The 23337-nt window shown below is 39.4% G+C and overlaps 1 protein-coding gene across 2 annotated transcripts in view; it reads right to left on the bottom strand.

The window, feature by feature from the left end:
* The window catches only part of mast1b (microtubule associated serine/threonine kinase 1b), an 86575-nt gene that overhangs the window by 40337 nt on the left and 22901 nt on the right, over positions 1 to 23337 (bottom strand). The window contains exons 2-3 of one of the 2 annotated variants that reach the window (XM_063016388.1): positions 17037 to 17068; positions 1177 to 1265 (exon numbers count right to left, since the gene is read on the bottom strand). In XM_063016388.1, the coding sequence (XP_062872458.1) occupies positions 1177 to 1265; positions 17037 to 17068 (121 nt within the window). The remainder of the gene's footprint in view (positions 1 to 1176; positions 1266 to 17036; positions 17069 to 23337) is intronic. The other variant, XM_063016397.1, reaches the window with a different exon arrangement.

The following is a 23337-nucleotide window of genomic DNA, read 5'->3' as shown; positions in this document are numbered from 1 at the left end:
AAGACCTGATGTTAGTGGAACTGCATTCTGTAAGACAAATACACCAATCAGCAATAACATTAAAACCACCTCCTTGTTTCTACACACACTGTTTATTTTATCAGCTCCACTTACCATATAGAAGCACTTCGTAGTTCTACAATTACTGACTGTAGTCCATCTGTTTCTCTGCATGCTTTTTTAGCCTGCTTTCACCCTGTTCTTCAATGGTCAGGACCACCACAAGACCACCACAGAGCAGGTATTATTTAGGTGGTGGATCATTCTCAGCACTGCAGTGACACTGACATGGTGGTGGTGTGTTAGTGTGTGTTTTGCTGGTATGAGTGGATCAGACACAGCAGCGCTGCTGGAGTTTTTAAACACCGTGTCCACTCACTGTCCACTCTATTAGACACTCCTACCTAGTTGGTCCACCTTGTAGATGTAAAGTCAGAGATGACCGGTCATCTATTGCTGTTGTTTGAGTTGGTCATCTTGTAGACCTTCATTAGTGGTCACAGGACGCTGCCCATGGGCCGCTGTTGGCTGGATATTTTTGGTTGGTGAACTATTCTCAGTCCAGCAGTGACAGTGAGGTGTTTAAAAACTCCAGCAGCGCTGCTGTGTCTGATCCACTCATACCAGCACAACACACACTAACACACCACCACCATGTCAGTGTCACTGCAGTGCTGAGAATGATCCACCACCCAAATAATACCTGCTCTGTGGGGGTCCTGACCATTAAAGAACATTGAGAAACAGATGGACTAGTCAGTAATTGTAGAACTACAAAGTGCTGCTATATGGTAAGTGGAGATGATAAAATGGACAGTAGAAACAAGGAGGTGGTTTTAATGTTATGGCTGATCGGTGTATCTTCCAAATCTTCTTCTATGGTTTAATGATTCAGCTTCCTCTCTCATTTCTCTTTGATGAAGTTCATGCTGTGCAGTGTTCTGTCTCCTCAGTAGTGAAACACACAATTATTTTAAATGATCTGTGTTGTGATTGTTAGTAACGTGAGCCAGCAGTTTCCAGTCCATTTTTTGTTGTAAAAAGGCATCCAGAGTGAAGATTCCACTGGTGTACCATCTGTATTTACACCTTGTTGAGTGTGAAAGGTACTTAAGTGTGTACACATGTGTGTTGAGTATTATGACGTGGTGAGAGAGTGTTAGTTCCGTCACTCACCGATGTGTCCAGGTAAAGGCGAGTGAGGTCGGGGTAAAGTAGGCGAGGTGGAGGTCAGAATCAGACTCTTCCTGTTACTGGCACGGCAGCTGAAACACACACACACACACACACACACACACGATAATGATGAAAAATAAGTCACTTGATCTCCGCACTTGCAAATCGCTGTCTAAGTAGTGCGCTCGAATAACCTGCCTTATAATTCACTGACTTATTAGAATCCTCACTAGGTTTTTGAACACACCCATAGTGACTTCACTCTATCAGTTTTAAGGATTCAGTTTATTTTCCAGGAACTCATTCTGAATTGGGTCTTTTTTACAAGCGACCCAAAAAAAAAACTCAAAGCAAAATTTTAGTACTTATTTATTAAAAATGGTGCAATCTGGTCCCACTGTGGTTTACAAGATGTTCGTGTACAAGTTCATTTTGTGTTTATGTGCCTATTAAAATTTGCTCATTTAATTATTATTATTAGGGCTGTCAAACGATTAAAATTTTTAATCGCGATTAATCTCAGAATTTTATATAGTTAATCGCGATTAATCGCATTAAAAAAAATCTGTGTAAATGTTATAGAAAACAATAGAAGGATTTTTAAGTGAAATGTTACAATTAAAATGGTGAACACATTTTATGCTAAATGTACTTATGTTAAAAACTGCTGGGACAAGAGAAAACTGTAAGGTTGTTTTATTCACTCACATACTAGGCAGTAATACTATCCAGCAGAGACCCTTGACTTCGTATAAATGTGAGATTGTAGGTTAAAATTTCTCCATCAGCAAACATTGTGAGTGTGTTTTGACCCTTTGGGGCTTACATAGTGCATGGAATAGCATGCTTGGCTAACGGTATGACTCTAGCTGTTTGCTATTCGGTACCATAACAGAAGAAGTTAATAAAGTGTTCTGCTCCCGACAACTTGTGAATATACCGTGTATTTATTTCTTTATTAAGCGAGTGCATCACTACAACGCTCGGTTACATTATGTTAACAAACCGCAAATGAAACAAACGGTGGCAAGTCCGACGTTAAAACGTTGGTGCACGGTCAAGTCTCAACATGAACTACGGATGACTCGCAGGGCCAAATAGAATTTGCGTTAACGGCACTATTTTTTTTTATCGCGTTAAATTGAGATCGCGTTAATGCGTTATTATCGCGTTAACTTCGACAGCCCTAATTATTATAGTTCTCTGCAACCAGTTTTTGCACTACTTTCTATTTAGGTGTGTTGACAGTCACAAAATCGATGCATCCGGCTCTCATTTCTTTGCTGGCCCTGTGCTATACCGTTTCTCCATAGCGGGTTACGAACTGTAGATTTTGTACTGTTATTTCATTTGTCACTTTGTATATATACACTGCCCATTTTCTAAAGTTTGTGGTTATTCAGCAACAGTTTTATTCTACCTTGACCTAACATAGGGCAGTTGTAGCCTAGTGGTTACGGTACTGGACTAGTAATCAAAAGGTCTCTGGTTCAAGTCCAACCACTGCCAGGTTGCAAACTGTTGGACCCTTAAGCAAGGCCCTTACCCCTCAACTAGACGATATACTGTCACAGTACTGCAAGTCGCTTTGGTAAAAGTGTCTCCTAAAAGCCGCTCAGGTGGTGCAGCGGTAAAATACGCTAGCACACCAGAGCTGGGTTTTCGAATACATCATATGGAAACTCAACTCTGCCACTGGTGCAATTACAACCACTGCTGGCTGACTGATGGCACCTGCACAGGGCTGAGGAATAATGCTGATCAGCGTGTGGCTCTCTGTGCACAGTGCTGATCGGTATATATGAACTCGACTCGTGTGGGTGAAAAATGCAGTCTGTACTGAGCACGTGCCGGAGGGGGCGTGTGTCAGTTGAGAAGCTCCTCAGTCAGTGGTGGAAGGTTGAATCAGTGGAGGATGCAATCAGGGTAATTGGACACGACTAGATTAGGGGGAGAAAATTGGGGGATAAAGGTTGAAAAAATTAAATGCCGAAAATGTAAATGCAAGACTCTTCATTATGAGTTTCATTTGTTCTCTATTACATCTGTAGGGACTCGCTTCGCTCTCTCTCTAGTGAGGCGCGTCATTCCCCGTTGCAGGTATTTTTTAATTACCCACCTTGTCATGTAAAACAAATTCCAGTCAGAAGAAATATCTGCTAACTCAAATATTTGAGACCTGAATGTGTGTTTGGGTGATTTCAAGTTTAAAAACATGGAATCATTTGTAAGTGATTCACTAGTGAATCATTTTGTTAAAAGGTTAACAGAGTAAATAAACATCTGCTGAACAAATGTAAGTATTTTCTGCTTTAATATCACCAGATGTGCTGTATGTGTGACTGTTAAACATCTGGTGGAGTGTCCTGTCTGAGTAAAACTGTTTCAAATTCAGTGTAAAAACAGCATGTGTGAACGGAACAACGTCATAACGTTACTGGTAAAGGTTACTCAGTATTTACACTGCATGGTTTTAAATGTGAGAAGGTTCTACAGAGAGCTTTAAACACACACACACACACACACACAAGCCATCCACACTTGCATGACCTAGTTTGGCTGGCAGAGGGAGCACGGAGTCACAGTGTGAGCCCTTATTCTCCTACTGACGCTGATGCGCTTCAGGTGCCAGGTTTCCTACATATAGTGACTTCACTCTATCAGTTTTTCACTCCAGTTTTCAGCATTCTGTTTATTTTCCAGGAACTCCTTCTGGATTGGGCCTTTTTTACAAGCGACCCACAAAATACAGAACGAAATATACTTAATTATTAAAAATGATGGCAATCTAGTCCCACTGTGGTTTACAATTACAAGGGGTGTTCGGGTACAGGTTCATTTTATCACCAGATGTGCTGTATGTGTGACTGTTCTTAGTCCTGAGTCCTTCCTGAGTAAAACTGTTTCAAATTCAGTGTAAAAACAGCATGTGTGAATGGAACAACCTTATAATGTTACTGGTAAAGGTTACTCAGTATTTATTTACACTGCATGGTTTTAAATGTGAGAAGGTTCTACAGAGCTTTAAACACACACACACACACACACACACACACTCACACGAGCCATCCACACACCTCTGTTCATCTGTGGCTCTAGAGAAAAGCAGAAATGTCTCCACAGCTGTGTGAATGAGATAACAGTCGTTGGCACTCGACTGATCAGTGTGAATGACGGACATCACTCCAGTGTGTGTGTGTGTGTCTGAGAGGCTCTGCTGTGTACTCAAACACACACAGCTTTTGTTTAACTGTGTGTATAAACAGTCTTTGTCTCATGCTCTGTGTGTGTGTGTCCAGAGACGGGTTTCTGGGTTTTCATCCAGACTTTTTAAACTGTTTAAATTTAATCGATGGACATTGGTACAGTAGGTAGTGTGTGTGCCTTGGAGCCCAGGGTCTTGTGGAACTGGGTTCAAACCTTACCCCCGTTTGTCTGAGAGGTTGCTTGTTTCTGAGAGGCTGCTGTAATTGCAGTGCTGTTTAGTGTAAATAAGTGTGTGAATGGGTGAGTGTGTGACGGCCTGTGATGGAATGTGATGCTGTACCCCTGCACTGTGTGCACTGGACCCACAGCGACCCTGATCAAAAGTAAGCTTTATCCTGGTCAGGGTTGTGGTGGAGTTGGCACCATATGGATGTAAGACAGTAACAGAACCTGGACAGAGCATCACACACTCACCTGTTTACTTACTCATTAACACCTACAGAGGGGTGCTAAAGATCAGCCAATTGAACTTCTTTCATCCTAAATTTGTTAAAAGGAAATGAAAATAAGTAGACGGAAAACACTGAACTGTATAAACACAGGAGGAAAGATAAGTGTGTGTGTGAGAGAGAGAGAGAGAGAGAGAGAGAGAGAGAGAGAGAGAGAGCTAATCCTGTTATGATCAAACCTACTTTCCAGGTTAGAAAGGTTTCACTCACTTCACTGATAAAGAGCTCAGGAACACAAAAGAAGTCAGCAGCTTTATCCTGATCAGGGTTGCTGTGGGTCCAGATATTTTCCTAAATGGTTTCCCCAATATTACACACTACAAAGAATAGAAAACTAAGTACACAGACACACAGGCCTGTGGAAACAAGCACGATCATGTACGTGGCATCATGTGATTTAAATATTACTGGTAGGAGTGATTGATTCCTCTCCAGATGCTCACCAGATGTTTTTTGTCCAAAGTGACTAACAATTATCACTGAATACAGTTTGAGCAATTGAGAGATAGAGGGGCCTTGCTCAGACGCCCAACAGTGGCAACTTGCTGATGGTGGGGCTTGAACCAGCAACCTTCTGATTAATAGTACAGTTTTTAATGCCCTTCCTTATACAACCCTCCTCATTATCTGGGCTTGGGACCAGCACTAAGGGTGCACTGATATGTGTCCCCTCAATGGCTAGGTTCATGTACAGCCATGCACATTCTGTATTTGTGAGCCCAGCCTGGGATTCAAACCCCAGAACTCAGACGCTGCTGCTGCCAGCCGCCTGGCTCTTACCATTACAACTCTTCTTACCACTTTTTAAAATGAATTTCTGTCTTTAAATAAACATGTGAACTTCTTGAAGCTGCCCTTTGTGTTTTGAGAGGGCACTTAGGTTGTTTAGCCACTCCAGACATGGCCAATCATGTCTGTAGACCCCCGACCGGCTGATAGCATCACTGAGATTGAAAGCTGGATCTCGGCATTGGTGAGCTATCTGTGCCACTTGAGCACCCTGATATAGAGCACATTAAAATGCTAATATAACCAAGATAACAAACACAATCAGGTTAAAGCAGAGAATCAGACGTGGGTGCTAAATACTGCAGTGTTAATGTACTAACACTGTAATGTAAGTGATTTCACTAGACTATAAAGGGCTTGTGCAAAAATGACTAGGAAATGAATAGGAAGTGAAAGATCTGGGCCTTCCTGTCCTTCCCATCCCAGTTAACTTCTCTCTCTTGATCTCATTTTTCTTTATTCCTTCCTCCCTTTCTTTCCTAAATCATATCTCTTCTCCTTCCTTCGTTCTCTCCTTCATTCATTACTTTAATAATTGATTCTACCTTTATGTTCTGCTTCCCTCTTTGTCCATAATTGAATGCTTTCTTTCTTTCTACCTTCCTAGATCCCTTTCTTTCCTCACCATAGCAACAGCCCTTTTTCTAAATTAATTTAAATTAATGACAGACAGTGGACTTAATGGTAAAATCTTTTCATCATTTTTATTTCTCCATTTTGATTCTCTTTATGCACATTTTTCTTTTTTCCCTAACTGTATCCAACTATCCTGCAGACCCAACCCTGAACAAGTAGGGTTATACCGTAGCCAACCGCTTCTTTTCACCTGCACAAGGCGAGTTCACATAGGGATCAGTATTGTATATGGAGAGTCACACAGTTCTGCAGCCCTCAAAGAACCTGAATTATTGTTGTTGTTATAATTCATTATTATTATGTTATTAACAGCCTTATTATTTAATTATTGTTTAATTTTATTATTATTACTTAAATATAATCAATGATTATGATGTTTTTATTATTATTGTTGTTATAATTCATTATTATTGTGTTATTAATAACATCCTTATTATTTAATTAATATTGTTTTACTTTATTAATATTACTTAAATATTATCAATGATTATAATGTTTTTATTATTATTATTATTGTTGTTGTTGTTATAATTCATTATTGTTATTATTATTGTTATAATTCATTATTATTATTATTATAGTTGTTGTTATAATTCATTATTATCATTTATTGTTATAATTCATTATTATTATTGTTATTATTATTGTTATAATTCATTATTGTTATTATTATTGTTATAATTCATTATTATTATTATTATTATAGTTGTTGTTATAATTCATTATTATCATTTATTGTTATAATTCATTATTATTATTGTTATTATTATTGTTATAATTCATTATTATTATTATTATTGTTGTTGTTATAAATATTATTATGAACATCCTTATTATTTTTTTGTAACCATTTTCTTTATTGAGATTTTCTTATGTCAAACCAAAGCATACAGTACATTCCAAAGGATAAGAAACAAATTGACAATATGCTCATTCAACAACAGAGACTGTAGAAAAGTAAAACAACCCTGCATACATACACACACACATATACATACATATACACACACATATGTATACATATATATACATACACCCATACACATACATACTTAATAAAATAATAATAAGTAATTAAAGAATTAAAAGAAATAGATAAAGAAATAGATAAAGAAATAGATAAAAAAAAAAGAAAAGAAAAAAAGGGGGGAAACATTCACGGGGAGGGAGGGGGGAAGGTCTCTCTCTCTTCTACTCAGGGGTGATGCAGTAATCCGCAATGGTATTAAGGACAGGCGACCATGTTTTATGAAAGGTTTGTAGTGAACCCAATCTGTAAGCACGCAGCTTCTCCAGTTTGATGTTACTCAAAAGCTCCTGGAGCCACCAGTTGTGTGTTGGCGGGGAGAGGAGCTTCCATCTCAGAAGAATAGCACGTCTGGCCAGTAGGGTGCTAAAAGCTATTACCCGTTGCTTCATTGCTGGGAACTGATGATCTAAAGAGACCCCAAAAAGTGCCACAGTAGGACACAGGTCTAAAGTAATCTCTAGGGCCTGGCTAAGCGTTTTAAAAAACATCCTTATTATTTAATTAATATTGTTTTACTTTATTATTACTTAAATTTTATCAATGATTATAATGTTTTTATTATTATTATTATTATTATTATTATTATTGTTGTTGTTGTTATAATTCATTATTGTTATTATTATTGTTATAATTCATTATTATTATTATTATAGTTGTTGTTGTTATAATTTATTATTATCATTTATTGTTATAATTCATTATTATTATTGTTATTATTATTGTTATAATTCATTATTATCATTATTATTGTTGTTGTTATAAATATTATTATGAACATCCTTATTATTTAATTAATATTGTTTTACTTTATTATTACTTAAATTTTATCAATGATTATAATGTTTTTATTATTATTATTATTATTGTTGTTGTTATAATTCATTATTGTTATTATTATTGTTATAATTCATTATTATTATTATTATAGTTGTTGTTGTTATAATTCATTATTATCATTTATTGTTATAATTTATTGTTATAATTCATTATTATTATTGTTATAATTCATTATTATTATTATTATAGTTGTTGTTATAATTCATTATTATCATTTATTGTTATAATTCATTATTATTATTGTTATTATTATTGTTATAGTTCATTATTATTATTATTATTGTTGTTGTTATAAATATTATTATGAACATCCTTATTATTTAATTAATACTGTTTTATTTTATTATTATTACTTAAATATTATCAATGATTATAATGTTTTTATTACTATTAATATTGTTGTTGTTTTTATAATTCATTATTATTATGATATTATTAACATCATTATTATTTAATTAATATTGTTTTATTTTATTATTATTACTAAAATATTATCAATGATTATAATGTTTTTTATTATATATTTTTTTTATTATATAATAAGTATCATTGTTATTATTTAATATTATTTAATATTGTTTTACTTTATTATTACTTAAATACAGTATTATCAATGATTGGCATTATTATGATTTTATTACTACTACTACTTTTATTAATATTATTATCATCATTATTTATTAATTATTATATTATTATTGGTATTATTATCGAGTGATGCAGCAATAAAAAACATATGCTTAATACAGCCGGGATCCAGGATGTAAATTCCATTTGTGCTATCCACCAGTCAGGTATCTACATACAGACATGATTGGCTATATCTTAGGGAGGGGGTGACCGAAGACACCAATCCCTATAATGGATAGGCGTTTCATCTGGGGTGTGTTACCATGGTTCCATGGTTCAAATTATGGGGAATTGGAGAGTCTGACTCTCCTTATTAATACTTAGAGGTAAAAACCACAGTTCATGGGGGTCTGTGTGTTAGTGCATTGAACCCTGTGATTCCATGCCCAGTGAAACCGGACCTACTGTGACCCTGACCAGGGTAAAGTAGAGGTTACTTAGAGAGTTAGATATTTTAACAGTAAAACAGAGCAGAGAAACTCAGCAGCTATTTACAGCTCACATTAAACCTTTTTATTTAATGAAGTCTTTAAACTGTCTCACTTTTACCTCTTACCACTAAATGTTTATTAGCCGCCACTTTTTAATGGAACTCCTACTGTGGTTAATGAACGATGAAAATAAAACAACTGTGCTTTATTTCTTTCTTTATTTATCTAGATAACAGGAAGTGTGAAGTCGTTTTGTAGCTCTGCAGTGATGCTCAGACTGAGTGTAAATCTCTGAACACGAACAACAGACCAGTACTGAAACGGCTGATTAAAACCACTAACACTGTGATAATATGAGCTCATGCTAACTGCTAACACTAGTTTGTATTCACTGAGAGTCACATTAGCATAGTTAGTATGAGCTCATGCTAAGCATGAACCCTTTGTTATGTGTGTTGTTGGGCTGAGGAGTTTGTAAACACACAGCGCTGCAGTAGAGCTGCTCCTCACTTCACTTCACTTCACTCATCTCAGCAGAAACATGATCGTTCAAACGCTAAGAGCTTCTCCAAGCTACTAATACATCTAATACTTCAGTCTGTGTGTGTGTGTGTGTGTGTGTGTGTGTGTGTGTGTGTGTGTGTAATAGGATGGCCACTTCCATAACCCTAAAGAGAAGAACATCAGACCCCAAAAAGGATGGCATGGCAGTAGATAGTCAGGATCATGTCTACAGCACACGAAATTAAATCCTTTATTGATATAAATGTGATGCAATTAAAACTAATTAGAAAATCAGCACATTAATAAATGTTCTACTCACCACATTTGACTTGTGATACTTTGGTACAAAAAGCATGAAATTCATCCTTCCTGCTCCTCCAAATAAAAGGGTGCTGAGCGACCACTCACGTTGTTTTTTGTTTTGGCGTGTCGACAGAATGAACTGTTGTTAAAACTCATTTCAGGGCTGGACGTTCCACAATAAAGTCATTTCTTTTGACATGTTTGTAAGCCAATGACAGGTAAATTAATTATGATTTCACGTTACAAGCGTCTGGTCCACTTCCAAAAAAGGGAAAATATGCGTCCGTCCAGGCGTTGCACCAGACTGCGGACACGCAGATGAAAAATCGGTATGGACACCCTAGTACAGGAGTGTCAAACTAATTTTCACAGACGGCCACATCAGCATTATGGTTGCCCTCAAAGTGCCATTTGTAACTGTAAGACGAAAAATGTAACATATTCCTAAATAACCCGAGACACCATATCACACACCATCCTCATCTACTGATCTTTGTTTGTTTATTAGGATTTTACCTCATGTTTTGCACTCTTTGGTTACATTTATGACAGGACAGGTAGTTACTCATCACACAAGATTCATCAGTTCACAAGTTTAATATCAAACACAGTCATGGAAAATTTTGTGTCTCCAATTCACCTCACTTGCACGTCTTTGGACTGTGGGAGGAAACCGGAGCTCCTAGAGGAAACCCACGCAGACCGGGGGTGAACATGCAAACTCCACACATAGAGGACCAGGAGCGCCCCACCTGGGGATCGAACCCAGGACCTTTTTGCTGTGAGGCGACAGTGCTACCCACCTAGCCACCGTGCCACCCTCCACTGATCTTTGCTCTCATGCCATTATCGCTTTGAATTTCTGTTAACTCCACCTGAAGGTGATGTGGCGCACTTTTGATGTGGGCAGTGCAAGGATTGGCAAAGATGGCAAAGCCTCCATCAATTACTCTCTTCTTGGACATTTTGGGATTATTTGTAGATATTTTTCAACTTCACTTGTTGGAAAACCGACTTAGTTAAACGCTGATGTGAAAACACTTTGTGGGTCACAAATTCGACATGCATTTCGTGTAGTAGTTTATGTATGATACAGTGTGCGCTTTAGAGCAGCAAAGACTTTTATTTTACGTCTTTTAAGTTCTCGCCGGTCACATAAAACGATGTGGCGGGCCGGGTTCGGTTTAACACACGTGCCCTAGTATGTATATTTGTGTGTATATGTGTGTGTGTATGTATGTATGTAGGACATTAGAAATTAACGTCCAGCCTGGCCTTGTCACACAAACCCTTTTTGTCGTGCTTATAAATCAGCAGTGTGAAAATAAATGGACCAAGCAGAAAAAGAAACAAACGCATAAAAGTTACTCAGTCTGAGCAGATCCACAGGTGTGAAAATACCAATATACACTGTTTCTCTCCACAGCTCTCAGGTTCAGCACCAAGGACAGAGCTCTGATGTGTTGAACTGAAGCTCAGAAAATATTCTTCATGAAAATTTAAATTTAGTTTTTTTTTTTACTTCTGATAGAGGTAAGATTTTCTTTATTTTGTAAATGAAAAATTTAAACAATAAGCAATTAAAAGCATTTTACAGCCTGTTGTCATGATTTCCCAATTATGCCTATAATGGGGGGGTCCACTGTTTAATTATAAAATGTGGACTATACACATATATGAGCCAAAACATCACACCCATCCACAAGAATGCACATGGAGGAGCCAGTTTTGTAACAGTGATGCATGTGATGATCAGACAGTTATTAAATGTTGGTAGTTGGTTGGTAGTGACGTGTTCAAAATGCAGCTGCCCGTCTGGTTTTTAACCAACCTAAACACTGCCACATCACCCCACTGCTGCTTGGACCAGCTCCAAGCTACCTTAGAGGTCTAATCAAACCCCGCCCTGTACCACGCAACCTCTGAGACACTAGTCTCGCTCGACTTGATCCTCCACCCAAGACTCGAGGAAGTGGTGGAACGAACTTCCTCTGTCTGTCCGAACTTCTGAGTCTCTCGCTGTCTTTAAAAAACCATTAAAAACCTTCATCACCTCTTTACTAAACACTTAAGCTGACACATACTTACTAACACTCACTAATACTAATTCATTTCTTGCGCAAAAAAAAAAATTGGTTCTAACAGAGTTTTAGCAGATTTGTGTTCTTGGACTGTTGTCTACTTAAACTAGAGTAAGGTAATGTTTACTATGGAAGCACTTCGGTAAGTCGCTCTGGATAAGAGCGTCTGCTAAATGCCGAAAATATTAATGTAAATGTGTTGAAAGCAGCAGATCTGATTAGTATAAAGACCTGGGTGGCTTTGATAAGGGTTGACTCAGTATGACCAGACTGGCTCAATGTATAACCAAAACAGCAAGGGGTGCTCACTGTACCTACTGACAGGCGTCAGTTGTCTGTGTATGGGGCTGCGTAGTCTCAACCAGGGTTTTTCAAACTTTTTTCAAGCAACCCACATTTTGTCCATGATTTTTTATGTGACCCAGGCAACACAATGCATCTCACTCTCTCTATACAAGATGGAACATAAAGCCTCTGCAAGGGGGCGTTTGTGTACAGGTTTATTTAATTATTATTATTTTTCTCTGCAACCCATTTTTTTTAGCGTGCGACACCCAGGGTTTGAAAAACACTTGTCTCAGCTAACCCCTAACCCCCGATCCATTATCAAAAGCTCTACAAAAGGCACGCAGGTCTCAAAACCGGACATTGGCGCATTGGCCCAATGAATCCTGTTTTCTCTAAGATCATGTGGACGGCTGGGTATGTGTGCACCTTCACACAGGTAAGAGAAGTACCAGGATGCGCTGTAGGACGATCCACCTCACAACGTAGAAGCTGAAGGACATCCTGATATTGTCTTGGTACCAGATACTACAGGACTCATTTAGATGTCTTGTGGACTTTGTGTATCACTGGGCTAAGTTATTTATTTATTTATTAGTACTTTAACGTCATGTTTTACACTTTGGTTACATTCATGACAAGACAGGTAGTTACTGGTTACACAAGATTCATCAGTTCAAGTTTTTAATATCAAACACAGTGATGAACAATTTTGTTTCTCCAGTTCACCTCACCTGCACGTCTTCGTACTGTGGGAGGAAACCGGTGCTCCTGGAGGAAACCCACACAGACACGAGGAGAACAAAGGATCCGGACCGCCCCACCTGGAGATCAAACCCAGGACCCACTGAGCCACAGTGCTGCCCCCAATCTAAACTAAAGTCAAGCTTTAGTGGAGACATACAGTGTATCACAAAAGTGAGTACACCCCTCACATTTCTGCAGATATTTAAGTATATCTTTTCATGGGACAACACTGACAAAATGACACTTTGACACAATGAAAAGTAGTCTGTGTGCAGCTTATTTAACAGTGTAAATTTATTCCTCCCTCAAAATAACTCAATATACAGCTATTAATGTCTAAACCACCAGCAACAAAAGTGAGTACACCCCTTAGTGAAAGTTCCTGAAGTGTCAATATTTTGTGTGGCCACCATTATTTCCCAGAACTGCCTTAACTCTCCTGGGCATGGAGTTTACCAGAGCTTCACAGGTTGCCACTGGAATGCTTTTCCACTCCTCCATGACGACATCACGGAGCTGGCGGATATTCGAGACTTTGCGCTCCTCCACCTTCCGCTTGAGGATGCCCCAAAGATGTTCTATTGGGTTTAGGTCTGGAGACATGCTTGGCCAGTCCATCACCTTTACCCTCAGCCTCTTCAATAAAGCAGTGGTCATCTTAGAGGTGTGTTTGGGGTCATTATCATGCTGGAACACTGCCCTGCGACCCAGTTTCCGGAGGGAGGGGATCATGCTCTGCTTCAGTACTTCACAGTACATATTGGAGTTCATGTGTCCCTCAATGAAATGTAACTCCCCAACACCTGCTGCACTCATGCAGCCCCAGACCATGGCATTCCCACCACCATGCTTGACTGTAGGCATGACACACTTATCTTTGTACTCCTCACCTGATTGCCGCCACACATGCTTGAGACCATCTGAACCAAATAAATTAATCTTGGTCTCATCAGACCATAGGACATGGTTCCAGTAATCCATGTCCTTTGTTGACATGTGTTCAGCAAACTGTTTGCGGGCTTTCTTGTGTAGAGACTTCAGAAGAGGCTTCCTTCTGGGGTGACAGCCATGCAGACCAATTTGATGTAGTGTGCGGCGTATGGTCTGAGCACTGACAGGCTGACCCCCAACCTTTTCAATCTCTGCAGCAATGCTGACAGCACTCCTGCGCCTATCTTTCAAAGACAGCAGTTGGATGTGACGCTGAGCACGTGCACTCAGCTTCTTTGGACGACCAATGCGAGGTCTGTTCTGAGTGGACCCTGCTCTTTTAAAACGCTGGATGATCTTGGCCACTGTGCTGCAGCTCAGTTTCAGGGTGTTGGCAATCTTCTTGTAGCCTTGGCCATCTTCATGTAGCGCAACAATTCGTCTTTTAAGATCCTCAGAGAGTTCTTTGCCATGAGGTGCCATGTTGGAACTTTCAGTGACCAGTATGAGAGAGTGTGAGAGCTGTACTACTAAATTGAACACACCTGCTCCCTATGCACACCTGAGACCTAGTAACACTAACGAGTCACATGACATTTTGGAGGGAAAATGACAAGCAGTGCTCAATTTGGACATTTAGGGGTGTAGTCTCTTAGGGGTGTACTCACTTTTGTTGCCGGTGGTTTAGACATTAATGGCTGTATATTGAGTTATTTTGAGGGAAGAATAAATTTACACTGTTATATAAGCTGCACACAGACTACTTTTCATTGTGTCAAAGTGTCATTTTGTCAGTGTTGTCCCATGAAAAGATATACTTAAATATCTGCAGAAATGTGAGGGGTGTACTCACTTTTGTGATACACTGTATATGACAGAACTTCCCTGTTCTTTAACTTTGCCGGGAAAAGAAATAAACCAGTAGATTTATTTATTTTGATGTTTTATGCTGTGGTTACACAGTGGTTAAATTCATGGCAGAAAAAGTAGGTAATTCTCATATTTCAGTTTCTAGTCCTTGTCAAGTGTTGTTCTTATATGCTGTTCATTAGATGCACTCTTTTAGACCAGTTTTATTTTCCAAAAACTTAAGGACCGTTTTCATTTTGAAATAACTCATTAGAAATGCCTATTATATGATCATGATATTATACGGCTGTAAAGCGACAGTTCAAACCTGGATGCTTGTTAACTGGTTTTATGTGTTTGTGTGTTTAGCAAATGCAGGACAGATGGGAACCTGGCGTGTTTGCACCGAAAATGTCCAGAGCTCACTACTGACTTTATCACAGTGAAAGTTTCTTCCTTTTTTTTCTTGTCACTGTTACCCTCTTCTTGCTCAACAGGGGTTTTGGTCTGTTGGTCCTGGATTATGTAAAGTTGCTTTAAGACAGAGATGTTCACAAGTCACAAAATACGAGTCCGAGTCACGAGTCTTTAGGCTAGAGTCCGAGTCAAGTCATGAGTTTTTAGGCTAAAGTCCGAGAAACGAGTCAATATAATCTACACAAAACATATATTGGAAATGTAGCGTAGAAACAAACAAATAATCTGTAAATTCAGATAAACAACCACAGATTAGCGACTGTATTTTGCCATTTTACTTCGTGCCTTTACTTTCCTAGGTACCAGTTAAAAGCTTAAACTGATGTTTTGTTTTCATAGCAAAACAAAAGCGCACAAAAAATCACGGCACAGCGGCCAAAATCCCAAACACAGCAAAAAATCCATAATACTGCTTACCTTAGCTTATGTTCTTCCAGATGCTATTAAATTTATAACCGTGTGTCCCATTAGGAATATAATCCGTTATTTTGTAAATGTGCTTATAATTAAAAACCTCCAAACTTTTCCCGGTCGTGAAGTAAAACACGAACTCGTTAGAAAGCCAATCAAGCGTTTCATTGACAATCATCTGTGTGACGCTGCAAACTAAATACATGCAAATAACAGCATTTCTTACTAACAATTACAATCAGAAGGTCTGATTGATTTAGAAAGTGGTTCTTACAATCATTTACCCATTGCGTGTGTTGTGGGTTAAAACGGACGGAACGTTATTAGAGAGCAGAAAATGACACGATCAGAATGATGTCGGATCATATAAATACATTTAATTGTCACACGTAACTAATGTTGCTGACTTTTGTTGTCCACAAGTCAATTTTTGCGAGTCACGAGTCGAGTTCGAGTCATTTGAAACGAGTCCGAGTTGAGTCTGAAGTCGCTGTGTGTGCGACTTACGTGCATCTCTGCTTTAAAACGATGTCTATTGTAAAAAGCATTAAACATATGAATTGGACTTGACTTGATTTCTTTCTGAAGTCTGATCTCCACATGGTCCAGAGAGAAAAATAAAGAAATCTAGGAAATTAGACACACATGTTGTGATTGACTTATTAGACAGATGTGCATTAAAACTGTGTGCATTTATTTTTTGCCTGTCCGTCCAGGCTTTGCGCTGGACTGCGGACAGGCAGGAGGGACGAAGGGTGAAGGGACGTATGTTTTGGATCATCATCCAGCTGGAAGATCTAATGACGACCCATTCTTAGTATCCTGACCGAGGCTGACAAATGTTGATTTTAACACGTTTCCCAATGCCTTTGGAGTAATAAAACAGCCCCACATTATCATAGACCCTCTACCAAACTTAACAGTGCACGTCAGGTTATTTTTAGTGTGGTCATTCTACACCAAACCCACACCAGTGTGGTCATTTTTACACCAAACCCACCTTTACTGCTTGTTACCAAAAAGCTAAAAAAGAAATTCCATCTTTTTAATGTCCAGTAATTATGATGATTGTGGTTTTATCATGTTTTGGTTGACTGATTAGACAGATGTGCATTAAAACTGTGCATTTATTTTTTGGCCTGTACTGTTATTGACTGCACTATGAAGTACACGGCTGATACTGATGAGAAGGTGGGTCACTTACCTGCTGTTTTTACGGGGCAGAGGAAGATCCTTCTGGGTGGAAGAGGGAGACAGCGGACATGTGGACAGAAAAAAACAGATCAGAAACAAAGTAGTTCACATTCGAACTGCCTTATTTAATTCTCCTGTTCCTTGCACCACCACCATACTGGCCAACAAGCAGTGGGTTCCCATATAGCGCTGTATCAACTACAGAAAGCCACGCTATGCCAATTTTAAAGCTCTCACTTGTGCGGGTTTGACTTAGGTATCGCATTACACAGACGCCGAGAGGAGAAACCCTATCCCACCACTCCTCCCTCAGACATGGCTAATTTAGTCTGTAGGATGCTCTCCACAGTGGTAAACTAGTGTATTAAAACTCTGCCCCACCATTTCTCTCCACTGTACTTTTATTGAAACAGCTCTGATGTTTTATTGGGAGTGATGAAAACCCTGGAGACAGTGAAAACAAAAATCAACAATGATACACCCGCGGTGTCTGTGTCAGAGAGACGGCGAGCCTGAGAGAGTCTGCGTCACTGTATAACCTCGTCTCTCTGTCTCAGCTGATTAGAGTCTCTCAGTCCCCAGAGCTCCAGCTGGAGTCATCATGATGGAAGAACACCAATCACGTTCCCTCAAGATCCACAGAACAGAGAAACATCCTGTTTGTGTGTAACCTGGTCTCAGGAGTGCCAGCACGACATTATGTCCAGCCCTGCATACAGGTTAAAGTACTGGTCACCCAGTAAGGACATGCTTTCTTACTCTTATTAGCCACTGATAAGCCATTTAGCGTCCTTTATAAAAAGACTTCAAACTCTCCTTTCTGTCAAAAATTCCTAAAATTCCAGAATAAATCAGTCTGGCTTCAAGGCAGCACACTCTTAAAAAAAACCCCTTGTGGCTTTTAATAAAAAGCTTCAGGCAAACAAAGCAGCTCATCAGTCCTGATCCTCATTCATCGATCTTTATCTTTCAGCCTTTGATCCAGCATCCTCCTCTCCTCTACAACCTTGGAATAACTGGTTCAGTATGGTCATAGATGGCTTCCTATTTCATAAAAGGGATTTACTTGTCCTCTATTTTGTACTTGCCGATACCGATACCGATACCAATACATATTGGATCAGATATCTGACATGCTAGAAAACTCGCTCCAGTTGCCGAGCGAACGCCGAGTTGCTCCCGAGCCGGCAAATCTAGCGCCGACCAGTCGCCGAGCGAAAATCAGGGCAAAAATCGTGTAGTGTGAATTACCGCACTAGGCACACGGTATCGGATGTTTAGTATCGGAGCCTCGTTTGCGAGTACGAGTACAAGTTAATGAGCGCGGTATCGGGCAAATACCTGATACCAGTATCGGTACTCATGCATCTCTACCCTCTTGCAAAGGTCGTATCACCTCTGTCCAAACTTTTTTGAATGTTCAAGAGAGGCTTTATTGTCATTTCAGCTATACACAAGTACATACTGAAACAAATCAACATTCCACCAGGACCAGGGTGCAACACAGAACACAAGTGCAAAACAAAACAATATACACAGTGCAGATAAAAAACAATTCAATTGTCAATAAATACAGAAGACATTTCTAATCTAAAGAAACTGAGGGGGACCAAAGACAAGAGTAGTGATGTTCAGTACTTGTTACCGAGTAAATGATAAGTGAGGTTTGTTTGTTTGTTTGTTTATTAGGATTTTAATGTCATGTTTTACACTTTGGTCACATTTATGACATAAACGGTAGTTACTCATTACACAAGATTCATCAGTTCACAAGGTTATATCGATCTTGAACAATTTAATGTCTCCAATTCACCTCACTTGCATGTTTTTGGACTGTGGGAGGAAACCCGAGCACCCAGAGTAAACCCAAGCAGACATGGGAAGAACATGCAAACTCCACACAGAAAGGACCCGGACCGCCCCACCTGGGAATCAAACCCAGGACCTTCTTGCTGTGAGGCGACAGTGCTACCCACTTAGCCACTGTGCAGCCCGAGGTAAAAAAAAACATATTCTGATATACAGTTATCAACACAGGGTTTATACAGCAGCAGATATTAAAGAGTAAGGTGCACAAATGCAATATTGTGCAAAGATGCGAGTAATATAGTATTGGAGTTAATTAAATACAATAAATCAGTTACAGTGGGGTCAAAAAGTATTTAGTCAGCCACTGATTGTGCAAGTTCTCCTACTTAGAAAGATGAGAGAGGTCTGTAATTTTCATCATAGGTACACTTCAACTATGAGAGACAAAATGAGAAAAAAAAATCCAGGAAATCACATTGTAGGATTTTTAAAGAATTTATTTGTAAATTATGGTGGAAAATAAGTATTTGGTCAATAACAAACAAGCAAGATTTCTGGCTCTCACAGACCTGTAACTTCTTCTTTAAGAAGCTCTTCTGTCCTCCACTCGTTACCTGTATTAATGGCACCTGTTTGACCTCGTTATCTGTATAAAAGACACCTGTCCACAGCCTCAAACAGTCAGACTCCAAACTCAACCATGGCCAAGACCAAAGAGCTGTCGAAGGACACCAGGAAGAAAATTGTAGACCTGCACCAGGCTGGGAAGAGTGAATCTACAATAGGCAAGCAGGTTGGTGTGAATAAATCAACTGTGGGAGCAATTGTAAGAAAATGGAAGACATACAAGACCATTGATAATCTTCCTCGATCTGGGGCCTCACGCAAGATCTCATCCCGTGGGGTCAAAATGATCATGAGAACGGTGAGCAAAAATCCCAGAACTACACGGAGGGACCTGATGAATGACCTGCAGAGAGCTGGGACCAAAGTAACAAAGGCTACCATCAGTAACACACTACACCGAGAGGGACTCAAATCCTGCAGTGCCAGGCGTGTCCCCCTGCTTAAGCCAGTACATGTCCAGGCCCGTCTGAAGTTTGCCAGAGAGCATATGGATTATCCAGAAGAGGATTGGGAGAATATCATGTGGTCAGATGAAACCAAAATGGAACTTTTTGGTAAAAACTCAACTCGTCGTGTTTGGAGGAAGAAGAAGAACCCAAGAACACCATACCTACTGTGAAGCATGGGGGTGGAAACATCATGCTTTGGGGCTGTTTTTCTGCAAAGGGGACAGGACGACTGATCCGTGTTAAGGGAAGAATGATTGGGGATGTATCGTGTATCGTGAGATTTTAAGCCAAAACCTCTTTCCATCAGTGAGAGCATTGAAGATGGAACGTGGCTGGGTCTTCCAGCATGACAATGATCCCAAACACACCGCTCGGGCAACGAAGGAGTGGCTCCATAAAAAGCATTTCAAGGTCCTGGAGTGGCCTAGCCAGTCTCCAGACCTCAACCCCATAGAAAATTTGTGGAGTCCGTGTTGCCCAGCGACAGCCCCAAAACATCACTGCTCTAGAGGAGATCTGCATGGAGGAATGGGCCAAAATACCAGCTACAGTGTGTGCAAACCTGGTGAAGACTTACAGGAAACGTTTGACCTCTGTCATTGCCAACAAAGGTTATGTTACAAAGTATTGAGTTGAACTTTTGTTATTGACCAAATACTTATTTTCCACCATAATTTACAAATAAATTCTTTAAAAATCCTACAATGTGATTTCCTGGATTTTTTTTCCTCATTTTGTCTCTCATAGTTGAAGTGTAGCTATGATGAAAATTACAGACCTCTCTCATCTTTCTAAGTAGGAGAACCTGCACAATCAGTGGCTGACTAAATACTTTTTGGCCCCACTGTATCAGTTAAATAAAGATTCAAGAGGATTAACAAATCACAGATTCTTCTTTTTACTGCAATTCACAAAACATCCCAACTTTTTTGGGAAAGGTTTATACATCCTTGTCCTGATGTTCTTGGACTTTATGGCCTGTTTTTTTGTCCTGACAATGCGGTGTAAACTGTGGGCCTTTATGGACCCAGCTGTGCCTTTCCAAACTGTGTCCGATCAATTCGAATTGCAACAGGTGGACGTTCTGGATGCTCTCAAGGATAATTAAAGCAAACAGGATCCACCTGACCAGAATGTGTGTGTGTGTGTGTGTGTGTGTGTGTTTGTGTGTGTTTGTGTGTGAGTGTGAGTGAGGTCTGAATAATGTTTTACATAAAAATATTTCAGTTTTTGATTGTTCATTAATTTTCTGAAATGTTTTCATGTCAAGTTGTCTGAAGACTTTCTGAATCCACCGTACTTAGATGATTGATTTTACACGTCAGTTTAAGGTATTGGTAACTTTTAATAATAATAATAAGTTACATTTATATAGCGCCTTTCACATACTCAAGTACACTTTACTATGTAAATATTAAAGGACAGAACATATAACATGAAACAGATGGAGGAACAGTCACCAAGCGATTGTGGAAGGGAGTTCCAAAGTTGGGGGCTGAGGAACTAAAAGACCTGCCACCAACCGACACAGGTGTAAAACGGGGAACAGCTAGAAGGCCTGTGCTAGAGGATCCAAGAGCACAGTTGGGACGGTAAAGGCCTCCGCATACTTACTGCAAAACTAAGTTCGCGAGCGCTGCACAAAACTGAACGTGCCTTTGCGAGCTTACAAGTTGGCATATTTTCAGTGGTTTCGTTTTGCCTGTCGCGTCTGCTCCACAGCTGCAGGTGACGCTGTGACATTTATGATGTTAAGTTCCATGACTACCAAAAAACCATGATCACAGTTATGGCGAGGTGCGAAGTATTGGAAGAGTATTAAAAAATTGCTACAAGAAGAAGCAGAGGAAGAACTGTTCTTGCTCTGAGACACGCTTCTCAAAATCGTCCATGTTTGTTTTCATGGCACGCCTCTTTTTTTACCGACCAATCACAGGCGTTGTTGTGGAGTATCGTCGTGCGCGTAGTTAGCCCAGCTTCCATGTGTGCGACAAGGCAAGCAAAGCCTCTGAGTGACTTCCGTGGTTGTTCGCTTTCTCTGCAATTACGCCACGTTGGTCGCTGAAGCCAGGCGAACGTCGTCTCTGCATGAAGTATGCTGAGGCCTTTAAGGTGAAGGACTTCGCTAAGGTAAGAATTATTTTGTACTTGATAGGCAAGCTGTAGCCTAGTGGTTAAGGTACTGGACTAGTAATCAGAAGGTCACCGGATCAAGCCTCACCACTGCCAGGTTGCTGCTGTTGGGCCCTTAACCCTGAATTGCTCAGACTGTATACTATAACTGTAATGTAAGTCGCTTTGGATAAAGGCGTCTGCTAAATGCGTCTGCTAAATGCCGTAAATGTAAATGATATGGGCGGCTATTGGAAGCCAGTGCAGCTGGTGAAGGATGGGAGTGATGTGGGCAGAGTGTTTAGATTTGAAGACTGAGTTTGGGATGAAAAAGGGAAATGCAATAATCCAGGCACTTTTTTGCTACTCACCCACTTCGCAACTGCTTGGACTTCCAAAACAAACCATGAACATGAGTACTCGTGCGGTAAGAGGAAACTGTATTCTTTCCACTTGAGCTCTTCTGTTTATTAAAAGTTTGACTTATTCTGAATCAGTCCCCAGTTTCCTTCCACAATCTGAACCACTCACTTCTTTCCTTCCTTTCTTTCAGCATGTGACTCACGCTACACACACTGTCTGCAAATGAGTTTGACTTTGTGACATTGTTTCTGGCAAACAAACAGACCTGACGGGATATTTTCTTTCCCCTTCTGAAGGCAGGGTATGAGTGTATATTTGAGTGTGGAGTGTAAGAATGTGAACGGTCAGTGTACCTTTGGTCATTCGTTTTTCACTTCAAATCCCAAAGTTAAAAAACAAGAAAACAGGTCGTTTTTCATTTAAAAAAAACAATATTGAAAAACGTTTTTCGTTTTAAGATCAAAAATCAAATAACAAACAAGCAGAAATTGAAAAACCGATCGTATTTTAATTTTCCAAAATCAACATTTTTTATCAGTTCAATCGGAAATAAACACACAAGCACGCGTGCATGCGCTGAAGTGTATATTATTTGCTTCAGTTTAAAACAGGTACTGTCTGCCGTACTTTTTCCTGCCCTTGTAATTCACAAAAGAACTATTTTTCCTAAATAAAAGGGCTATTCTAAGAAAAAGAATGCTGTTTTCCAACGTCTCACCGTCATCACAATATTTACATTCAGATTATTTTTTTTACCGTATAGGACTCAATTCTGTAATAGATAGATCACTTTATTAATCCCAGAGGGAAAGTCAAGGCATAACTAATCACACACGTCACTTTGTAACTATTACAACATTTAATGCATGTTAATCAGAATTCTGCTTCATGCACTTTTTAGACGCTCCCTTAGTTTATTATCGCAGATGAACATGTTGTTTGCTTCTTGTT

The sequence above is a fragment of the Trichomycterus rosablanca genome, chromosome 2 (assembly GCF_030014385.1).
Source record: "Trichomycterus rosablanca isolate fTriRos1 chromosome 2, fTriRos1.hap1, whole genome shotgun sequence".
NCBI lineage: Eukaryota > Metazoa > Chordata > Actinopteri > Siluriformes > Trichomycteridae > Trichomycterus > Trichomycterus rosablanca.
The sequence above is the reverse complement of the archived record's forward strand: the minus strand, read 5'-3'. Positions and strand labels throughout refer to the sequence as shown.